At 35.4% G+C, this 23,387-nt stretch overlaps 1 protein-coding gene across 3 annotated transcripts in view; it reads left to right on the top strand.

The window, feature by feature from the left end:
* S6kII (Ribosomal protein S6 kinase II) overlaps positions 1 to 23,387 on the top strand; it is a 175,663-nt gene that overhangs the window by 76,738 nt on the left and 75,538 nt on the right. For 2 of the 3 annotated variants that reach the window (XM_067097616.1, XM_067097615.1), the window contains exons 3-13: positions 4,500 to 4,628; positions 5,345 to 5,426; positions 7,450 to 7,610; positions 8,589 to 8,695; positions 10,433 to 10,610; positions 11,222 to 11,387; positions 12,474 to 12,635; positions 15,974 to 16,119; positions 17,479 to 17,697; positions 18,946 to 19,104; positions 22,839 to 23,077. In XM_067097616.1, the coding sequence (XP_066953717.1) occupies positions 4,500 to 4,628; positions 5,345 to 5,426; positions 7,450 to 7,610; positions 8,589 to 8,695; positions 10,433 to 10,610; positions 11,222 to 11,387; positions 12,474 to 12,635; positions 15,974 to 16,119; positions 17,479 to 17,697; positions 18,946 to 19,104; positions 22,839 to 23,077 (1,748 nt within the window). Of the gene's footprint in view, positions 1 to 74; positions 762 to 4,499; positions 4,629 to 5,344; positions 5,427 to 7,449; positions 7,611 to 8,588; positions 8,696 to 10,432; positions 10,611 to 11,221; positions 11,388 to 12,473; positions 12,636 to 15,973; positions 16,120 to 17,478; positions 17,698 to 18,945; positions 19,105 to 22,838; positions 23,078 to 23,387 lie in introns of those variants that run through there. The other variant, XM_067097617.1, reaches the window with a different exon arrangement.

Here is a 23,387-nt window from a genome sequence, read left to right as displayed (position 1 = left end):
ATATTCACACTTCAGAAGCTTGCAGCAGAAGGAAGGTCTTTTGAAGTTAGTGGCAGGAGGGATGAAAAGATACATTTTCGGATTGCGTTCTAGTACCACTTGGTGTTAACTCGCACGAAGGGCACCTTGAAACACTGGCTTCCCCGAATGCCAACTCCAGAAGCGACCCGCCCGGGTCATGCAAAAGGCTGTCTCTGACCCCCCTCCTGAGCGCCGTGTCCCTGGACGCAACCTCGCCCCTGGCGACGCCTTCTTCCTCTGGAAGCACGACTACGCTGCCTGGAACTGGGACGCCCTTGGCTCCTTCGGGGACCCCGGACGCCCCTAGGCCGTCTCTGTCCCCCTCGGCAGTAGGGTCTTCTTACGGGTCCTCGGCGTTCAGTGTCTCCTCGGAGCCTTCGTTGACGCCATGCAAGAGCCCCTCCTCTGCAGGTGACCCCTCCTCCAAGGCGTCGGGGCTGGGCGGCGATGTTCCCGGTGGTTCCTCCTCCTCCACAGACCTGCCTTTAACGGCAACGGCCTGCGGCGGCTGCAGCAGCGCCGCCGCCGCCGCCGCCGCCGCCGCCGCGGCCGCCGCCGCCGCCACAGGGGCGAAACCCCCGAAGGAGGTGCTGGAGTTCTCCAGAGAACTGGGAGCTGCCATGTCCAAGTTGGATAAGAAGCAGCAACAGCAGCAGGAGGGGTTCACCTTCGACCTGGCCGTTCCTCTCCTGCAGGAGGAGAATGACGAGCCTTCGTCTCTTCCCTACACCAGGCTCAAGGTGCTCTGTTTATTTTAATTTTTTTTTTTTTTTCGTGGGAACTTTGTTGTTCCTTAGTTGCTGCTCCTTGTTAGGCGATCCTTTAAATTTTTTTGTGGGAACTTTATTGTTCCTTAATTGCTGCTTCTTGCTAGGTGATCCTTTAAATTTCATTTTGTGGGCACTCAGATGTTCCCTAATTGCTGCTCCTTGCTAGGTGATCCTTTTTTTTGTAGTGGGGACTTGAATGTTCCGTAATTGCTGCTCCTTGCTAGGTGATCCTTTAAATTTCATTTTGTGGGAACTCAAATGTTCCGTAATTGCTGCTCCTTGCTAGGTGATCCTCTAAATTTCATTTTGTGGGAACTCAAATGTTCCCTAATTGCAGCTCCTTGCTAGGTGATCCTTTAAATTTCATTCTGTGGGCACTCAAATGTTCCCTAATTGCTGCTCCTTGCTAGGTGATCCTTTAAATTTCATTTTGTGGGCACTCAAATGTTCCCTAATTGCTGCTCCTTGCTAGGTGATCCTTTTTGTGTAGTGGGGACTTGAATGTTCCTTAATTGCTGCTTCATGTTTGGTGATCCTTGTAGAGCCTAGACTCAAGGTTCATGAATATGTCAGTTTTTTTGTTTTTTTTCTGGGGTGGGGGAAGTAGGGGGCTCTTTGTAGAAAGGTTAGGTTTCTTTTGTGGTTGCTTTCAGAGTTCCTGAGCTCCTTAAGTACTATTTTATCCGGGTGTTCCTTTTTCTGATCCTTTTCTGTTCCTTTTTAGAGTTTAAGCTCCTTGATTCCTTGGTCACAGGTTTAGTAGAGTGCTTCATTGTTTTCCCCTCCTTGTAGAGAGAGAGAGAGAGAGAGAGAGAGAGAGAGAGAGAGAGAGAGATAGTTTTGTGCTGTAGAAGAGAGATGTGATATTTTGAGAGAGAGAGAGAGAGAGAGAGAGAGAGAGAGAGAGAGAGAGAGAGAGAGAGAGAGAGAGAGAGAGAACCCTTACACTAAATCTTCAGTATATTTTCATGAATAATATTGGTACCTTTTGTAATAATGAAACACCTCTTGACTCTGCAATACTTTTTCATTCATTTTGAAGAATATAAAGTAATGTTATTAAGTAAAATGATTATTATTTTGATCAAACTATTTATATGCCTCTGGCTAATGACCTATACTACTTAAGTTCGCCTCACGTAGGATGGAGATACATCGTCTCTCTCTCTCTCTCTCTCTCTCTCTCTCTCTCTCTCTCTCTCTCTCTCTCTCTCTCTCTGAATTAATTATTCAAAAAGTAAGCCAGTTTTTACGTTATCAGAAACCACTGAATTTCTCTCTCTAACTTTCTCTTATGGCTGTGAGGAAACTCTCTCTCTCTCTCTCTCTCTCTCTCTCTCTCTCTCTCTCTCTCTCTCTCTCTCTCTCTCTCTCTCTCAACCCCGAACATCCTCGTATTATGAATAATTACAAAAACATAGTTTCATCTGCTGCTTTGAGAAGAGTAAAAAGTGTATAATTACATATAGTGTTTAGTAGTTAAATAAAATTATTATTATTATTATTATTATTATTATTATTATTATTATTATTATTATTATTATTATTATTATTATTATTATTGAAGGGTAAGGACTGCTTGCTAAGTAACGGAAAATTATCTTTCCGTTTCTGGAGAAATTCTCTTCAAAGGAAATTTTTTATATATATATATATATATATATATATATATATATATATATATATATATATATATATATGTATGTATAATCTCTGTTGTGTGTAAATAATTTTCGCCTTGTGTATTCTGAAGGTAAAATGAATTCTATACTCGAATTCTATTTGTGGCTTATTATTTTTTATCCGTGTGTGTGTGTGTTTGTGCTTACGTTCGTTTTGTTGTTGTATCAGCAGATAATTAGATATTTACAGTACGTTATCAGTTTTCTCTTTCTATTATTATTCTTTATTGAGCAGCTTTCTTCAGATATATCATGCTCTAGTGCCTCATTCGCTTGTGAGGTATCCATTAGATTATTTGTCAATTTTTTGCTTATTAAATTTGTATTTTGTATCAGCTACATATATTTAAAGTTGATGTTTTGCGATTACAAGCGTTTGTTCTTGGATTTGGTTTCTGTATTAAGCAGAATTTTTAATATTTTTAGTCGTGTTTTATAAGTAAATGTTATTTAATCAGTAAATACACAGAATGTTGTTTTATTAGTGTCAAATAGTTCCATACGTGTTCTGGTGTGTAATTATATTTATTTAAAATACGTACGTATTTTTACTCCATGGTATATATGCGCTGAAATAAAATATTTCTTTCCTGGTCTGGTATTTTATTCACTGTTAATATTTCTTTTAATAGATCTCATTCAGTATTCTTTGTACGTTTTTTTTTTATATTCTAAAACTGTTGGTAATAATAATAATAATAATAATAATAATAATAATAATAATAATAATAATAATAATAATGCCATTTCATTGTGAGTGCCTTCCAAAATTCGTAATGGAATATTAATTTGTGTCTCAGCAATGTATTTAATATTAGTAGTGCTCAAATAAAATATTCATTTCTCGTAGGATAATTTCATTTTTCTGTAAAAGAAACTATTGCGCCGGCTTTGTCTGTCCGTCCGCACTTTTTCTGTCCGCCCTCAGATCTTAAAAACTACTGAGGCTAGAAGGCTGCAAATTGGTATGTTGATCATCCACCCTCCAATCATCAAATATACCAAATTGCAGCCCTCTAGCCTCTGTAGTTTTTTTTTTTATTTAAAGTTAAAGTTAGTCATAATCGTGCTTCTGGCAACGATATTGGCTAGCGGCCACCACAGGGTCGTGGTTCAAGTTTCATGGGCCGCGGCTCATACAGCATTTTACCGAAACCTCCGAAAGATAGATCTATTTTCAGTGGCTTTGATTATACGCTGTACAGAAAACTCGATTGCGCTGAAGAAACTTCGGCGCATTTTTTACTTGTTTTAATACTGTGACGTAATGATGTATGTTTATATGTGATATAAATTCCTTATGGAATAATTAGTAGTTGCAAATATTAGTAGTTTATGACAGTGGGACGTTATAAAATTATTATATTTTGATTTAGTGACGTAAGTTTTAAGCGTTTTATGTAATATGATGTGGCGTTACGAAAGGCATCAATAATGTGACTCATAAATTCAGAATTATTAACAGTTAAGATATTTTTTATTCTGGTAAATTGTACGTTGTAATGCTATTTTTCGTATGAAGTTTTGAATTTATAATGATCAGCTTAATATGTTGTTGATTTTGGAATTTTTGATATATATATATATATATATATATATATATATATATATATATATATATGAATGTATATGTCCGTGCGTGTATATATATAAATATATGTGTTTGTGTGTATATATGTATATATGTATGTATGTCTGTGTATGTGTATATATATAATTATATATATCTATATATATATGTATTTATAATTATGTTTATGTATATATGTGTGTATATATATATGTATATATATATATAATTATATATACTGTATATGTATTTAAAAGTATACATACAGTATATATAATGTGTGTGTGTGTGTGTTTATATGTTTGTGTGTGTTTGAGCAGTTTTATTTATGACTGACTGAAAATTTCTTAATTTCTAAGTGACTGTAGAATTATGTCACCTATAATTTAACGTGTGACGTCATCATATCCTATATTAAGTGACTGATTTCGTTCTTTCTGTCTCTGTATCCTGCAGGATGCCGAAGGAGACTATAATGGCACACACGAAATCGAGGTGTGCGAACTCATGCCCGAGGGTCACGAGAAGGCTGACCCCAGTCAGTTCGAGCTGCTCAAGGTCTTAGGTCAAGGGTCATTTGGCAAGGTAAGAAGGGAATTTTTTTTTTTTTTTGCTTTATTATGTAAAATATTCCTTTTTTTTTCTTTGTCTTCCTGTGTCGGATGAGAAATTCTCTCTCTCTCTCTCTCTCTCTCTCTCTCTCTCTCTCTCTCTCTCTCTCTCTCTCTCATTTAAATATTCCCCTCTATGGTAATGAAAATTCTCTCTCTCTCTCTAATGAGTAGAATATTCTTCTCTCGGTTATGAAAAACTCTCTCTCTCTCTCTCTCTCTCTCTCTCTCTCTCTCTCTCTCTCTCTCTCTCTCTCTCTCTCATTTAAATATTCCTCTCTATGGTAATGAAAACCTAATCTCTCTCTCTCTCTCTCTCTCTCTCTCTCTCTCTCTCTCTCTCTCTCTCTCTCTCTCTCTCATTTCTCATTTAAATATTCCCTCTATGGTAATGAAAATTTCTCTCTCTTTCTGTAATGAGTAGAATATTCTTCTCTTGGTTTATCTCTCTCTCTCTCTCTCTCTCTCTCTCTCTCTCTCTCTCTCTCTCTCTCTCTCTCTCTCTCTCTCTCTCTCTCTCTCTCTCTCATATTTTATTTACTGAAATATATACAAGAATTTAGTGTATTTACCCTCCATTTCTGTGCTTGGAATTATGTGAACAATCATGTATAGAATGCATTCATACATACTTGTTATATAATACATACATACATGAAAGCTTTTTCTGAATGGTTCCTCCTTTTGCAGGTTTTTTTGGTGCGAAAAATCAGTGGTCAAGATGCAGGGACCTTGTATGCAATGAAGGTGCTGAAAAAGGCCACACTCAAGGGTGAGAAATGTTTATTATTATTATTATTATTATTATTATTATTATTATTATTATTATTATTATTATTATTATTATTATTATTGCTATTATTATTATTATTATTATGATTATGGGATTGCTTGATTGAAATCAAAGAGAGAAAAATTATTTGAAGGATTGAGAAGACATAGTACTATAAAATCACTTTAGCTGATACTAACATCCTGTTATTATTGTTATTATTATTATTATGATGATGATGATGTCAAAGGAATGAACAATTGTGTGTGTATTTATATACATACATACATATATATATACATTATATATATATATATATATATATATATATATATATATATATATATATATATATATATATATATATATATATATATATATATATATATTAAAGTAGTGCTGAGTATCCATGCATCAGCATGTCACTTTTAAGTGCACCAAACGCACAGCACCGTCAGCAGGAATAAGTGTCACACGTTCCGTAACTGAGAATAGTAGAAAGTACTTGACTCTGGCCACCTGGTCGCTGGTATTATCACTAAATAGTTTAACCCTGACTCGTATTAGTAAGGCTGCACTTTTGAAGGGCACCCTGTCACCCTTTAGGCTTTTATACTCGATGTTATTCTTCAGTACCTAATACAGTTCTTCTTGCATTTTAATAATTATATTTTTATATATCTATTGATTAATTTTTTTTATTTTGATAAGTGATGTCTCTTTAGCTCCTCTTAACTTCTTTCTAAAGAGCACCATATTTGGGGGCTTGAATTTCGAGTCAATGGCTGCTTTGGCGTGCTTGTTCCATATGAATAGGGTTCATCTTTTGAATAATAATGCCTTTTATTTAATTGAATCAACTGGTCTGTTAGTACCTAGTTACTTGACACAAACAACCTTTGTTGTTGTGAAAACAGTTTATCGGTTATATCAGTTTATCATAGATGTTCTACAGATCACAAAGAATTCCTCAACCACTGATGTTGTAATATCAGTTTAATGTTGTTGTGTTGCAAGGTTTTTGGGTTAGGTTCATTCAGTCTGTCAGTTGTAACCTCTGACCCTCGAGTTCACAAATCCCATGCATAAGATCTTGACTAATTTTATTGCTTAAACCATTCTTAGGTGGATTTCTTACAGTTTGTGCAAGGTTTCTTATGTTAACTTCATGGTAATGGTAAAATCACTTCCTCATGTTTACACCCACTGTAATTTTATGGAAACGAAGATGAAGGTTTTTATAAAATACAAAACAGTACTTTGTGCAGTATTGATCTGTAATCCTCTCTGTTCAATAAGTTACAACCTAAGACATTTTGAAAACTCAACTCTTAATTATCTGTATCACACACTGGATTTTAGGACGTCACTAATCATCCTTATTGTTTTTTGTGGACATATGGTAATTAATTTAAAGTACTGGCAATTTCCAGAACAGACATTGATCAGGAACTCAGAGTTGATTTATCATTATTTTTTTAACATTGTGTCCTCGGATCGACTACCGAGTCCTCGAGGCACCTCTGCCCAAGTAACTCCAAGTAACATTATCTCTTGTTGGTTTGAAGAGTCATGAGGTCCACAACAGGCTTCTAAGTCTTTTCATGTCTTACTGCAAGGGTCAAAGCTGGCACAAGCTCGGCTAATGTGTACTAAGCCCCATCCTTGTAACTCTTCTCTCCTCATTGCTGATTCTCTATCTAAACCAACTGTCGTGCATGAGATCCCCTAATTTTTGCTGCCTCTTTCCAGGCCATTTGAGTTGATTGCTCCTTGTTCTTCTTTAAAACATGTCCAAACCATTGAACTCCTTCCCCTTTGACATGTTCGAATGCACTTGTCTCGTCTACTTTTTGCTGTATTACTACCTTTCGTAGTACTTCTTGGAAGACCAGTCAGATGTTCCTCTATAATTTTACGCATGAAAAAATGTCAAAGTTTATTGAGTGACTGTATGGTAAAATAGGTCTTGATTTCAAAGAGTTGGCTGTAGGGCTTGATTAACCTGTCATCATCGTTTCAGTGCGCGACCGAGTGCGGACAAAGATGGAGAGAGACATTTTAGCAGATGTGAATCACCCGTTTGTGGTGAAACTACACTACGCTTTCCAGACCGAAGGAAAACTCTACCTCATTTTGGATTTCCTGAGAGGCGGAGATCTCTTCACTAGATTATCAAAAGAGGTGAGTGTTTGCTTGCAGCTTTGGTGGCTCAGAAAATGGTCTGGGACCTGTAATTGGTTTTTAAGTTTGAAGCTTCTTTATTTTGTGACGTAGGCGCAAATTTACAGATACTTTGTTTTTAGTATAATCCATGTGTAAATCAGGATTATTTAATATTCTTTGATCCTAAATTAAGAACTGTTGTACAGAAGAACTAATAGTGTGTATAGGGTTCTGTCCCATGTCATGGGTATGACCATATGGATTATATTCGTGTTAAATGTGTAATTATTTTAAGAGTTGATAGCATAAATAAGTAAAGCGTATAAAATGTACTTCATATTACAGATTTCTAAGATCTTTTTAAAGTTGAGGAATAATAGACCATAACCAAATAATATAAAAAACACCTGGTTACTTAGGTCTTAAATCTTCTCAGTTTATGAATAGACTTCATCCATTTTAATCTCGCATGACTTGGAGCAGCCATCAAGTTAAGTGGTCTTTAAATGTGTTTTTAGACAGCCTAAAAGGAATTAAAAGCTACTTGGTCCGCCAGTATGTCTGACCCCCGACCTAACAACCAGGGGAGATTGATGTTTGTTCATTTTAATTTTGTGTCCACGAACATGTTTGTGGACATATAAATGTTGAATATATGGTAACCTGGTTGTTACTGGAGGTTAATTCCTTTTACTCTACCTCCATTCATATTCTCTTTCTTCCATCTTACTTTCCATCCTCTCCTAAAAGTTGTTTCATATTGCCACTGTGAAATTTTCCTCCTGTTACACCTTTAAGACCTTTTTACTCTCAGTTTCCCATTCAGCGCTGAATGACTTCATAGGTCCCAGTGCTAGGTCCTTGGCCTAAAGTTTATATCCCATTCCATTGGAGGGTAATGTAATGGTATATGTGATCTTGCTCATTCGCATATTGTAGTTACCAGTAAATACTCCCCACTCTATACCCATTGTTTACCTATTTCATTTTTTCCAGATAATGTTCACAGAAGAAGATGTCAAATTTTATTTAGCTGAATTAGCCTTAGCATTGGATCACCTTCACTCGTTGGGGATCATCTACAGAGACTTAAAACCAGAAAAGTAAGTGGCGTTAAAATTTTCGTGCTTTATGTAGGGAAAACTCATTAAAGTTTTCTGTTCACATAATGTGTTTGTAGTTTCCTTGTGATTCCTTTAATCTTCGTCTCTGGAAAGGCATATATAGGCAGTCCCCGGTTTATGACAGTGGTTCCGTTCCGATGCCGCATTGTAAGCCAAATATCGTTGTAATCCGAAATGTTGAAAATTGTTAGAAAACCTTATCTTTAATCATTTGGGTGTCTTGTAATCAAGGTAAACTGCATTTTTATTAAGTTTTTCATTAAAAAATCCAAATTTTTACCAATCTGCCCTTTTTGGAGCTATATTTCTTCTGTCAAATCGGCGTTGTAAACCCGGAACATGCAGTGTAACCCGGGAAATAATTTTTGATGAATATATTTGAAGAGTGTCGTAAGCTCGGAACGTTGTAAGCCGAGCTCGTCGTAACTGCCTGTGCTGTGCAACAGTTTATTGAGGATTAGGCTTCAGTCATTTTTTTTTTTTTTCATCCATTGTTATTTACCCTCCACTCGTATCCTCTGCGGCATTTACTATATACAGATGATCTTCTGGTATTTTTGATTCATAAACTTTCCAGTTTTCGTGACAGTCCTCTTAAGTGATTGCATGCTTCAAGTTCTGAGGTACAGAAACGGTTCACTCTGATACGTAATTCAGTAGATAAATATGCCCTGCAAGGAAGGGTTCATACAGTAGTAGAATAATGTGAGAGTTAACAAGATTCACTCGGAGTGGTTCCTCTGAATAATACAAAAAAGTTTCTGAGAAATATATATCCAGTTTTTTCACTTGCCAAGTATAGTGTATTCATCCCTCCCTTTTTTCAGAGTAAGATACTCGATGTTATGTGAACATTTCCAATAATTGTGTTCTGATGCTTAGTTAGTTTTTAATTTTTTCATGTAATATTTTGATATCCAGTAGTGAAAACAAATTTGTTTTTCTTTTTATGTTCTTTTAACCCTTCCATTCCCTTACAGTTATCTTAGCTATTTTTCACTTCTAATTTTCCACAACAGATTCATTTTTATTTTAAAGTCTTCCACTTTCCAAAATTTGTTATTGTCTACTGATTAACTTCATGATCCCATTCACGCCATTGTAATGTAACCAGTTCTTAAGTTCCTTCGCACTCCTGCCAATCCTATTTTACTTCTCTCTTTATAATATTCCTTTCTTTTTAAGTGTTCCATTTAATTTCATTTTTGGATTTTAATCTACCACCAGGGGTTTCTGTTCTCGCTAAGAAGATGGTAATAATTGCCTCATCAAACTACCAAGGTTTCCTTAACACTTTGTCATTATGTGGGTTGTATATAAATTGTCATTAAGTGGGTTTATAAAAAATGATAATTTTAATATTGCGAGACGTATACAAAGTTTATACAAAGTTACTGAGTCTGACGGTGGATTGGCTGTAAGTTTTACTAGAACATGCACCGGAATTTTAGAATTTTGAAACCAGTGATCAAGTACATCTAATAGCTGTAATTTTTACGAGATACAGAGAAAAAATTGTGTACATGTACTTCATGTGTGATATGAAAGGATTTTGTTTTTGTAGAGCATATACCTGTACAGTAAATACTGTTCTTACTGTTAGTTTTTACATTAGTCTTCCTATTCTAACATTTTTGCAAGAAACAGATTTTTTTTATGGAAACTTATTCAGTGCAAATGCACTAAAATAATCTGTATTTGGTTTGTCTTCGACAGCATTCTGTTAGATGCAGACGGCAACATCTCCCTCACAGACTTTGGCCTATGTAAGGAGGCTTTGGATGACCAGAAGGCATATAGTTTTTGTGGTACTGTAGAATATATGGCACCAGAAATTGTTAACCGTAGAGGACACACAACTGCTGCAGACTGGTGGTCATTTGGTGTGTTATTGGTAAGTGAAGCTGATGATTAGTCTATGTTTCTTACCGTCAAGAATTAAATTCATCCTGTCCCTTAATGCAAATTTTTTTTCCGAGGCAAACTACACAATTTTCCTTAATAGCCAGCTGTATATTTTTTTAATGGGATAATGCTGGGTATGCTGTTATGGAGCTGAATAGTTTTAGATACTTGCTGTATAGCATATTCCAAAACAGGAAATGATGAAAAGCAAGAAGATGAGTTGAAATTAGCCATACAGTATTTTACAAATGCCATTATTTGCATTGAGTAAACTCTCAAGGGTTTAAAATGTGCATTATCTTAAATGACATACAGTAATTGAAATCTCAATTGCTGAAGGATGTTGTGGTAAAATTAACAGAAGTTTTCGTCCAAGTTTAATCTTTGTTTTAGGCAAAAGAATTGTTTGATTTCTTCAGGAACAAGATAGTTTTTTGGGGAGACTGGTTTTATGTAACCTGAAAGCTATTCCCTTCTCCCCATGAAAAACTAGAAATAAGTTGCTTTTTGTAATTGTAAATGTATCAATAAATTGTAAATAAATGTGAATTTATTCAAGTATTTATTGCTCTGTGAATAACTAGCCCTTTTGTTTTCCAGTTTGAGATGTTGACAGGGGCATTACCCTTCCAAGGTGTAAATAGGAAAGAAACTATGACGTTAATATTGAAAGCAAAGTTAGGAATGCCACCGTACCTGAGCCCTGAGGCACAGTCCCTCCTCAGGGCACTATTTAAAAGAAATCCAGCCAATAGATTAGGTGCAGGTATGTATTCAGAATGACCGTATTAGTAATATTAATTGAAGTAGATCAGCCAAATCATTCGAGTCCAAATTTTTAGACACTCACAGGGCATTCCTAAGAGATTTGTTCTCGGGTGAAAGATAAAGCAAGGTTAAGTTGAAGATGCTGAGAATGAAAAGTAAGGTAGAAAATAATGCAGGTGGGTGTCGAAAAATTTCAAAGAACCCTTAGCGCCATCCGCAGAGCTCCATGCAAGGCCTGGCCTGTTGCAGTTAGCACCTTCTTGCAGGTAGTATTTCCGTAAGGGGATACATGGATACATATCCAAAGACTATGGAGAGATTGTGGCTCACAAGATGTCTGTGTATCATTTCAGGCACTTTGAAATCAGACTATTTTTTCGTTGAAGTTTTTGGTGATGTTCACTGTCATGTTTGTCCAGGACGTAAATCATAGCTGGACATAAATCATAGCTACAGTACTTGGTTTTCAACTGCCACTTTTGTCATTGTTTTGTAGTTGAACCAGAATGCTGAGTAAGGTTCCCGGAATGAAGGATTCATTTTAAAATGAGGGACTGGTTACGGCTTGGAAAAGAAGTTAATGTGAGAAGAGATTAAGGGGAATGAATAGAAACTGAATAGCAGAAAAAGCAACTTGGCTGGATGAATTTTTCATTTGTTCATAGCTACAAGCAAACTGCCATGTATTTCAGTAGCTCTCAGAACTCATAGGGGTTCCAGCTCAAAACAAATTGGTGTACCTCCATTAATTATTTTGGTATTGAAAGCCTTCTTATTTATTTTTACACTAAGGCAGATATAACTATTATGAATATTCTTCAGAACAGTTTTATAGTTTCAGCCAGTGATAGTTCTTGATGTTTAACATTAAATGTAACCTTGAAATTATACATATTGTTATACTTAATGGGCAGTTGTTAGTTAACTATAGTATTTCGTAATCAGAATGGATGTCTTTGTCACGTAAGTCATCGTTATTTTAATTGCTTATGGATGATTTGTGTAGTGAAATGTTTATCTGTTCACAGTATTGTAGCAGCAAACAGTCTCGTGACTCCATTAGTAATAAGATCATTATTCACAGGACCAGAAGGAGTTGAGGAACTGAAGAGGCACCCATTTTTTGCGTCTATTGACTGGAACAAATTGTATAGTAAAGAAATTGAACCCCCCTTCAAGCCAGCCGTGTCCAAGGCTGACGACACATTTTATTTTGATCAAGAATTCACAACAAGAACACCCAGAGGTTGGTACTCCTTGGTTTTGTCAATATATGTGCAAAGATTTTGTATGCCATTCTGATTGGTGTATTTTTTTTGTAGTAATAATGAAGATAGAAATAAGAAATTTTAAGCCAGTGTACTTGGTTTATGTCATTCATGTAGTTTTCTCAAGCCAAGCATTTTTAGCACCCTAACCTGGGTTAAAAAGAAATCTATGTGCATAAATCAGTAAGGAAATCGTATGGTAAAGAAAAGGTATTAATATACTATACACCGTACATGATGCAAAGGTTTAAAAGGAACTTGAACTTGCACTCAGTATGTATGGAGAGTGAATAAGTTATTTGCGACCACTTGATTGGTCAGTAATATATTTGATGTGCGTGCTCATCCTGCTTATCAGTTTCCATCAAAATCTAATTTCTTACTTTTGTACCTTTAGTATAATGTCATAATTCCTAGTGACTGAAGCTTTTGTGTATATGGTCATATGTGCTGTGAATGAGAGCTTCATGTTCTTTAACAAATGGATAATAATGACAGGGTTATCATTCTTTCATTTTCAGTCTTCTCGTTCTCCTCCATAACTTATCCGCCTGTTATATCACTTCTTAGATGTCTTTTTTGAAATGCACTAAACTAACAGGTTACTCAGATGCTATGTTGTTTTGTAGTATGATGAACATTTCCTCATGAGCAACTGCCAGGTTTTTCATCTATGATTGTATAGGCAGGAATGTGGAAAAAATCATCTGAAGGTATATTGCCAGGTTGCAATTAAGATTCCATTCATGGAAAGAGAGGAATTATTTTATCTGTGTCTGATTAGGGGCTAGTTAAGAACATTCATCGATCACCTCTTGTACTATTTGGCTTCCATTTTCATTAATAAAATGCACTTTGTTGAATTTGCATCAGGGGAAGTTAAAGGAACTTATAAATGAAAATTGCAGGATTTTGCTTTACTATTGTGAAGATTGTAATAATTCAGCTAATAAGTGAAAGTGTGGTGCTTTTATTATTAGTGCGATAAAATAAAGGGCATAAAACAGGCCAGTATTTACAGTACTCATAAGGAAGCATTGCAGTACCTTTTTTTCTTGATTGTAATACTACGTGACATGGCCTCTTTCGCCAAATGGGCCTCTGATAAGCAATTCAGATTTTAGGCAAATATTCAGTTTTTTCCTCATTGAGTTACAGAAAAACTTAGATATTTTGTGTGTATCCAGCAACAGATATTGTAGGCATTGTAGAGTACAAAGTTAGTTCTGTTAAGAGACCAGCTTTATTTTTATATCTTTTCAGTTATAGGATGTTGTTCTTTCATGGATTTTCAGAGGTTATTTAATACTTGCACAAATAAGCAGTGGCTTTACATCAGGGTCTCGGGTGGAGATTTTTAATATTATGAGGATATTCATTATCGTTCTCATATACTGTGAGCAGGTATTGAATAATAATAACTCTATGAAGGCTTCAAGTTCAGGTTAGGGAAAAATTGTAAGTTTCTATTTTCTTATGTTTCCAAGAAAATTCTTTTATTAAAATGGTATTTTGGGAGGGCAAGCTGGCAGATATATGAAAAATGCTTTTACTCAGGGTTTTTTTATTATTCTGAGTAGTCATGGACATTGGGTTCCTCAGTCTAGATCTTTTCATGGACAATATTTCTTTAACATCATTCAGCTCGCAAAAAATTCCAGGTTATATTGATTTCATATTCACATACTGTATGAGAAAAATTTTGGGTTTGTCCATGAAATGTCTGTAGATTGAGAATCCAGGATTTTAAGGGACCTGTCTATCCTGAGGAACTGATTTGATTTTTTTCTGTTCTTCCATGTTGTAATTATTGTTTCTCAATTTGGTTTTCAGCACCTTCAATTTGGTGTTCTGGAGCTGACTCGCATCATAAACTGCTGAACAAAAGTTCAACTTGAGTTCTATAGAATTACATTTCCAGATCTTAGAATTAATGTCTAGTACTGCCTTCAGTGAACTCATTACTGCATTCATAACTAGTAAAGGTTATTATGATTCTGATCATCCTTCGCATTCAGAATTTATTAGGCTATACCATGCACTATATAATACAGTATTAAACTGCAGTTAAATCTGACAATCTTGTCACTTTTGTGAGGTTTGTTACCCCCAGTTTTTTAGAAGTCACATTCCAGCTGTGACCAAATGATGTAATGATCATTCCTGTCATGTTATTGAATCATTGTGAAAAATTAGTAGTAGTATTTGAACATGTAAATGGAAGATGAAAGATAAGGATGTGATTGGATACTAAGAAGAGGAGGCATAGCAATTTAGGGGTTATAGGATGCTGCAAGGATCCCTTGATACTGCCTGAAGGGCATTTTGATGACTACATGAACTACGTTGGTCTACTTGGTCAATTATAAATTTCTTTTATGAAACTGGATAGTTTCTTGATTCTCAAAGGCTTCAGATAGAATGTCAGCATCTTCATTTAACCATTCAGATACACTTGTCTGTTCTGCTGTACAGTAGCACCTCAGCTTAACAGATGCTGTTATGATGTCAATGTGTTTTCATAAAGAAAGCAACCAATTGTGTTGTCATTATAGTTCAAGGTGCAGTCGCTTGGTGGCTCTGCTTTTGTTAGTACTTGTAACTTGTATACATCTCTTAGATAATAAATGAAATCCAGAAGACACTCTGTCTTCTTAGCCTCAAACTATCCAGCACATCAGAACAGAAACGTAACAGATGTATTTGGGGGTTTGGCCTCTCTAATAGGTAACAAAGTCTGTTAAGTAACAAAGACCCTATAATATGGCCTGGACTCAAGCATTTTCAAGTTATCTCATGCCTAAGAGCAGTTCCACATTCTTCCTAACTTGAACTAACCTGTACTTTACAGTGACATTCAGTTTAAGAGATTTATCTAAAATGGTAGGGTAGGAAGACTGACCATAATGTGGTAGCCAATAAGCACTAAAGTCCACTGAGTTGAGGTCGTGTTAAGTTGAGGAGTTTGTGTCTTTTTAACCATTTATTATTGGGAAAAATGCTATTGAAGCTCTTGTGATCACCAGGCATTCATTTCAGTTCCAGGTAACAAGCTCTTGTTACGAAACTTATGGCCATGCTGTTAGGAACACACCCTACTTTTTTAAAAGCCTCAAGTTGACCATGATTGATGAAATGGGCTGTATTATTCTTTTGGACCATTTTATTCCTTGGAGTCTTGATGGGAAAGTTGGTTGTTTTTATGGCGTGTCTCGTGGTTTGAATGATGATAGTGAATAAGTTCCAGCCACATATTTCCTTACCTGAAGTTTAATAGTTTTTTAATTATCTCTAATGTTGCTACTTTTTATTGCAGATTCTCCTGGTGTACCTCCAAGTGCAAATGCTCATCAGATGTTTAAGGGATTCAGTTTTGTAGCACCATTTTTATTAGAAGAACATGTAGATAGTCATGGAGTAAAGCAGTCCCAGTCATCAGAAAAATCAAAGCCACTTAGCAAGGTAAGTTATTGATGGGGCTTTGATTCTAGGACTGTTCATGTAAAGAAGTTTATTTTTTATGCACACTGGTACTTCTGTGTAACTAGGCCTAATGGAAATGAGGAAGGGGGTTGGAAAAAAGGGTGTTGGTAACCCCTAAGAAAACATTAAGTCTTCCCTGTAAAGATATTTAGGATTGTAGAGAGCTTGGAAAATGGAAGCTTGAATAAACTGCACAGGAGAAAATCACTGCATCATGAATCGTAAAATGAATTAAATGCCTCATATTACCTAATTTTTTAAATATTTTTTTATCAAAGCCCTATGTGTGATCTTTATATTTAGTAATATGAGAGGAAAGATGAGTAATATATAATTTCTTGGGCCCTAATATTACAAAATGCACAGAACTTGATTCGTAATCACTAAATTTTTTATGATGAAGGTAAATGAGAAGGAAGGTGAATTAGGAATCAGAAAATGGATTTTTTTCATGGTTTTAGAAATGTTTAAGACTGTTTTTGATAATGCAAGTTGTCTTACCATCTTCCTCCATTAGGGTGTTGATGATAATGGGTTTCAGCAGTAGTGAAATGTGTAAATATTCAAACTTCAACGAACAGACAGTGTCATGTTCTTCAGGGTTGTCACTTGAACACATTAGCGTGAATTTTAAAGAACTGCAATTTATTAAACAAAATTGAAATTTAAATCGATGAAAAACAAATCAATAAGACTAACACTGTGAGGGTCTGGTACCTCGACTTAGTAGTGGAGACATGTTATTTGTACTGTACTAACATATCTATGTGAGGGTAATTGTGAATCGTAAGAATCCCATAAAATATCCAAGGTAGCTTGAATTCAAAATGTTTGTTCATAAAATATCATGACACTTCATAGTTACAGATAGCCTGAAATCGGTAATGTTTTTTAAAATTGACACCAAAAAATAGCAGTTTATATTATGTTTGAGCTTAGTTTTATGAAGTATTGAAATATAATGTATCATTAATTTTTAATGTCTTGCTGTAATGATATGGAGTTAACCCTGAATAGCTACCAAAAGCATTACAGTATGTCTGTGAACTTTAGTAAAGTACTCCATAAGAAGAGTTATCAGATAAAGTAGAAAGGAAGACACAGAACTGGGGAGAAGGAAAAACAAATTTGAGAAGCAGTATCTACAATCAGAATAAGAAATTCATGTAGACCTTGGCTAAGGACATGTATTACAAAGTTTAACCAGATCTTTAGAATGAATTACAGCTCTTTAAAAGCTGGGAAATTATGTGGCGTCTGTTTTATAAATGTTGATGATTTTATTATAACAATGTATCATTTTAGTACAGTGCACTTAATGTGAATTTTCTCTTGCAGAGATTATCAGGTATAAAACCAAATAGTATACACGACGAGTATGACCTCTGTGAGGAAATTGGAAAGGGTAGTTACAGCATTTGCAGAAGGTGTATTCACAGAGCCACGAGAATAGAATACGCTGTCAAAATCATTGGGAAAAAAGCCAGAGATTGCCAGGAAGAGATCGAGATACTGTACAGATATGGTCATCATTCGAACATCATATCCTTAAGAGATGTAAGTAACTTTGAAAGCTTAAAGTAAATCAGTCTTTCACTGTGGATAAGGTTATGTTTGGTTTGACTGCTGTGGTAAAAAGTACACAATCTTTTCAGTTAATTTGCCCTTAAAATAAGTACTTCATTCAGAAGTAAAAGATGCTTCAATCACAGATTTGTGCCATTTTGTATGCCATTTTTGTTGCAGCATCACTTTGTTGAAGTGTATCAGCCATAAAGTTAATAATGTTGGGTGAAGCGCATAACATTGTAAGTCCTTCACTGTGGATGCAGTACTCTTCAGCAAAGTGTGTAAACCCACAATGCCAAAGCATATAAAAGATTCTGAAGAACCAAAGCAGTTGAATATACATCATCATAAGCTTTTTTACTTCAGTATTTTGTCTTTTGGGGTTGATGTAAAATAAGTTCTGCTTTCTCTCTTCTGTTGTGTTCTCATTCTGCCTAAACTCCCATCAAGTCTGGATCTTTATTTATCCAATTTTTCTTTCTATGATTATTTGGGCTTTGCCTAAACCACCTTGGTCTGAAAGACAGTACAGTATGTATCTTAAGTACACTTAATGTGTTAGTTGTCATCATTGTGTTCAGGCAGTCCTAATGGAATACTGTATTTTACCTATAACTTAATTTTCTGAGCTTTAGTATTGGACCAAATCATTTCAGTTTTTATTTTGTTCATTTTTGCTTTTTTATCCTTTTGAAGAGATTAGTTAAATTGCTTGAGAATACAGTCACAGTTCTAGTTTCTTACAGGGCTTCTCTGTAGGATTTGTTTTCCGAAATGAGAATTAAAAATTGGGGCAAGTTCGAGAAGTTGGATAACTAGGTGGTGAGAGATAAAAGGAAATGGATGAAAAGTAAAAGGCACATAGTGATGAAGCTGACCAGAGGAATGTTCCAAAGGATCTTTAAAGGCACCAACTGCAGTGAGACACAAGGGACCGTGCAAATGGTACCCTTTTATGCGGTCCAACATCCTTTGGCCCACATCTACAAGACTTTTTGCTTTTTTGATTTTGATCCATTCCTTTTGGTCTTCTCCTTTTAAGCAATCCAGCTTCTCTGACACTTTACCTTGCTCCAATTTAAATTTCATTCAGCACTGATCCATCAAGCAAGCCTCCTTATAGGATAAAAGTGAAACTCTGTGGTCTTGCAAAGTGCAAATACTACAATAATGATAATTATTCACTTTAATAAAGTATGTTTTTCACTTTAATAAAGTATTTTTTACATTTCATAGGTGTATGAAGATGATTCACATGTATACCTGGTGATGGAGCTGATGAAAGGAGGGGAGCTACTCGACAAAATACTACGTCAAAAATTTTTCTCTGAGCGGGAAGCCTCGGCTGTTCTGTTGACACTAACTCAGGCCGTCCAGTACCTGCACCAAAATGGGGTAAGTTTTTTGCTTATATTTGGCTTTGAAAGAAACGTGTTTTGTAGTGTTAATGACAGAAAATGTTTTGGAAAATTATTCTTTACCGACAAATCTCTTCTGTCTTTGCCATACTGTAGTACAGAATCCAAAATTACTATTAACAGAAGCAGGACTAAGGAGAGTTTTGTAATACAGTATTAACAGAAATATTTATTATTTATTGGACTGAGATCATGAGACTACATGCAGTAATTCTAGCATATACTGAAAATGAAAGTTGGGGTGTTTAAAGCACTGAAAGAATAATAGGAAATAATACTTACAGTGCATCCAGTTCATGTTTTAGTCTCATTTATGCTTTGAAGAAATATGTTCCATTTTGAAAAATATAGAATAAATTAGGAAGCTACCCACTGGTGTAGAGGAGCCACCCGTTGAAGTCATGTTCCACTGTGTCATCTCTCTTCAGGTTTCCGTGTTTGCTTTAATGGGGTTCGCATTCATTATTGAATCTTGATGTCAGATATCCATTCATAGTGACAGTCCATCACAGGGCTTACCAAAAGGATTTGTCCTTAAATTAGATAAGGCAAAGCTGAAAATGTTGGACAGCTAAGTGGCAAAAGACCAAATGGAATGGATAAAAAGTAATAGGCAAAAAACAGTGCAACTGGGGGGCCAGTTGGTTGCTGCTAGGAAAATCTCATCAGCAGAACTGTGTTGAGTATCGAGATAACTAGTCTGCATCAGGAGGGAATTCACAAAGATCTGAGTGGACATTAAACCAGTTCAACCAGACTGGTCTAGGATTCATTTTTTATAAGAGTGATGAAAACTGGAGCAAGATGGTATTAAATTAAGTGGACAGTCCAGTAGAGATTCTGCAAAAACTGCAGTAGGTAACTGGTAGCATAGGAATTGTTTATGTTCTAGGAAAGTGAAATGTTAGTTAAAACAGTTCTGATCATTTGACCTAATACTACTGTAACTTATGCACAACTGGCAAGATGTATGATAATATACTAATATAACTTTACATATTCCTCTGTATGATCTGAGAAAATCTGAATATGAAGTTAGGAGTCCTGGGGACTCAGAAAAAATTAAAGACTATATTAAGCTAAACCCTTATATTTCTTAAGGGTACTTCATATTACCTCATGGTATAAATCATAACCCATCCATGACTAGGTAACATTGAAGTAATTTCATAATTTCTCAAGAGCAAAGGCCAATGGGATTGGCAACCTATTCAGCTATTCTATCGTGGGCCAAAAAGAACAAGGAACAAAGTTAGAATGGTAGAGATTAACCACAAAGTAAGAGGTAGATTTGACTTGTATATAATTCCAGAACTTTGCAAGCTCAACAGAAGTGACCAAAGGTCCAGTTAACTAACACAGTAGCTGCAAAAATGTGTCGACAGGTACCATAATTTTTGGAAAACAAATAAAACTTGGTCAAGGCTTTCAGTGATGTTACTTCATCTAATTTATCTTAGTTATTAGAATATATCTTATTACATTACATATTTCATTATTCTCAAGTACATCAATCTCTTGACACCATCTCCATTAACTCTCTTATGTCTTAGGTTTTTTCTTTACAGAATTAGACATGTAATTAGTTGCCTCCACTCTCCTCTCTGTTGAGGAATGAAGGTTTATGCCCAGTGAGATATATAGCATTTAGTGGTCATTTAAGAAGTTTTTATAACATAAAATCTTGGTTGCTAATATTGGTTGCTTTTGGGGAAGCCAGGCAGAGATCAGTTTTTTGTCACAATCAGGCAGATGATGAAAAATTAAGTGCACCAGAAAAGGCCAAGGAAAAAATTTTTTGGGGGGGAAGAGGGAAGAAACATTTACTGTATATAAAATTGGGATGTGTTCAATTTTTTATCGTTCGGTAACATCAAACCCTTGCAACTAGGTTCTAGGCGTCAGATAAACATTTTCAGACTATCATATTTACTTTGCCATATTTTGAGTTAATTTTTATATGTACTGCTGCTCACCTTTCTTAGTTTTTTTTTTTTCATAAAAGGGAAACCACTTAATAGCATATTTTTTTCAAAGTGCACTTTGTAGGGAGTACTAAATTAACTTTGTGACCTAACTTCATCTCCAAGCTCCAATACTTTTTGCCATTTACTTTTCTTCGGTTTCATTTACACCGTCCAACTACAAGCTTTTCTTTCTCCACTTTTTCCCCCCTCATTTATGACTATCCAGAGGACCAAGCATGTGAAATTTACAGATTTATGAATATTGAAGTAGACTTAGGTCTAAAGTGAATTTTAAAGGTGTGACTGTGTTGTAATTATTCATGATTTTCATGTATTTTTGCTATAATGATAATACCAACATTTAGCAGTACAGCAAACTGAGTATACACTCATGAAATATTGGATTACCTGTGCAGTATTGTATTGTGGATTTATTTTTTATTTTGCCTTGTGGATGTTTGCAGTTAAACTGTGGAACAACAGACATTTTGTAGTTCACAGCTGATGTACTGGTATCATTCATTTGATTCATTTATGGTTGAAACCACGAAAACAAATTTGTTGAAATTAGTCGATTGTTAGCATTTAGGTGTTCTTAAATACAGTAGCTTGAGTCACATTTCAAAATGCCTGTAAGGCTGAGTCAAATTTACAGATATGCAACTTGTCTGTGGATATTGAAGAGACTTCAGGAAAACTAGGAGTGAAAAGCTTTAAATCAATGCAGTTTGTGGCTGATAGAATGCTTCAAGGCCCTGTACATGGAATGTAAAGGAAGTTCAACAGTATGTGATTGCAAGGCTTAATGATATTAGTAGTCTCAAGAAGCAGCCATGTAATATATAATGCTAGTGTTTTATCCAATTTAGAATTAAGATGAATAATTATAATTATCACTGATATTGTAACTGAACATATTTCTCCATACTTTATTTTAGGCTTTTAGCACTTACTAGTACTGTGATAGTGTCTCTGTCAAATTGAATTTTGGTATATAGTTAACACTTATAGATGATAAGTGATTTTTGGGCCTCGGAAATTAACAGAAAGTTCATTTTTATGTAAAGTAAACTGGCAGTAACATTATCAATAATGTCTATTACCCAACGGAAAGTTTCATTTTACCTAACAGAAAGTTTTATTTTAACGTCAACCCCTTTTTGTTTAACGGTTATTTTTTCATATTGGTTTTTTCTCACTTAGCATCCATTTTTTTTAACATTACCTTGTTCCAGTGTTCACAGTTTTAAGAACAAATACTTTTGGGCTGCCCCTGTGAAAATTAGGAAATCCATCTTCTTGGTGTCTTGAAACTAATGTCCATTTATAGTAATGTCTTAAAAATGTAAGAAAAACTAACTCAGCATATGTTTGGAAATCCAGGTATTTAAAAAAGTTGAATGTAGGGATGTGGTTAATTATGATAAAACTTTTCAGTGCTGTTATTTGGAAACCAAAGACGAAGGGTTTTAAGCAGTAGGAGGGACCAGTGATTAAAAAGTGATACAGTGCAACCAGCCATCTAACTTCATAGTGTTCATTTGAAATCACAAAGCTTCATCTAGTAACGGTTGAGGCTGTGCTGGGTAACTTGAACTTTGCCCGATACTTTAGGAACGAGACAAAATTTTACTTGAACTGTGTCATCAGCTTTGGTGAATATACTTAGAGAACTTTGTGTAAATTTTAGTGTTACTGCCATTTGATTTATCTTGTAATTCCTATTTTTTCTCTATCTTCTCAGGTTGTTCATAGAGATTTAAAGCCTTCAAATATAATGTACGCTGACATAACTGGCAGCCCAGAATCCCTGAGGATCTGTGATTTTGGCTTCGCCAAGCAACTCAGAGCAGAAAACGGGCTGCTGATGACGCCTTGTTACACAGCAAACTTTGTCGCTCCAGAGGTGTTGAAGAAGCAGGGATACGATGCATCTTGTGATGTCTGGAGTTTAGGCGTCCTCCTCTACACGATGCTGGCAGGGTGAGTACAGAGAGTTGTGTTTGTGTTTTATTTGCTTGTCAATTTTGCTGCGAACTGTTTGACTGGTTGTTTCTTTTGTCTCTTCTCCTTTCTTGAAATTTTCAGCTGATAACCCTTATGGACAGAGTTAACAGACTACAAACCCAAGAGCTCTTCAAAGGGAAATCAGCTTGCAGAGGGTGACAAGGTGAAAAGTAAATATGAGGGAGTCGAAAATAAAACCAATACACCTGAAATTGTTTTATGGTAGGGTTCTATACAGTCTCTCTCTCTCTCTCTCTCTCTCTCTCTCTCTCTCTCTCTCTCTCTC

Source organism: Macrobrachium rosenbergii, chromosome 54, assembly GCF_040412425.1.
Source record: "Macrobrachium rosenbergii isolate ZJJX-2024 chromosome 54, ASM4041242v1, whole genome shotgun sequence".
Classification (NCBI taxonomy): Eukaryota; Metazoa; Arthropoda; class Malacostraca; order Decapoda; family Palaemonidae; genus Macrobrachium; species Macrobrachium rosenbergii.
The sequence above is the reverse complement of the archived record's forward strand: the minus strand, read 5'-3'. Positions and strand labels throughout refer to the sequence as shown.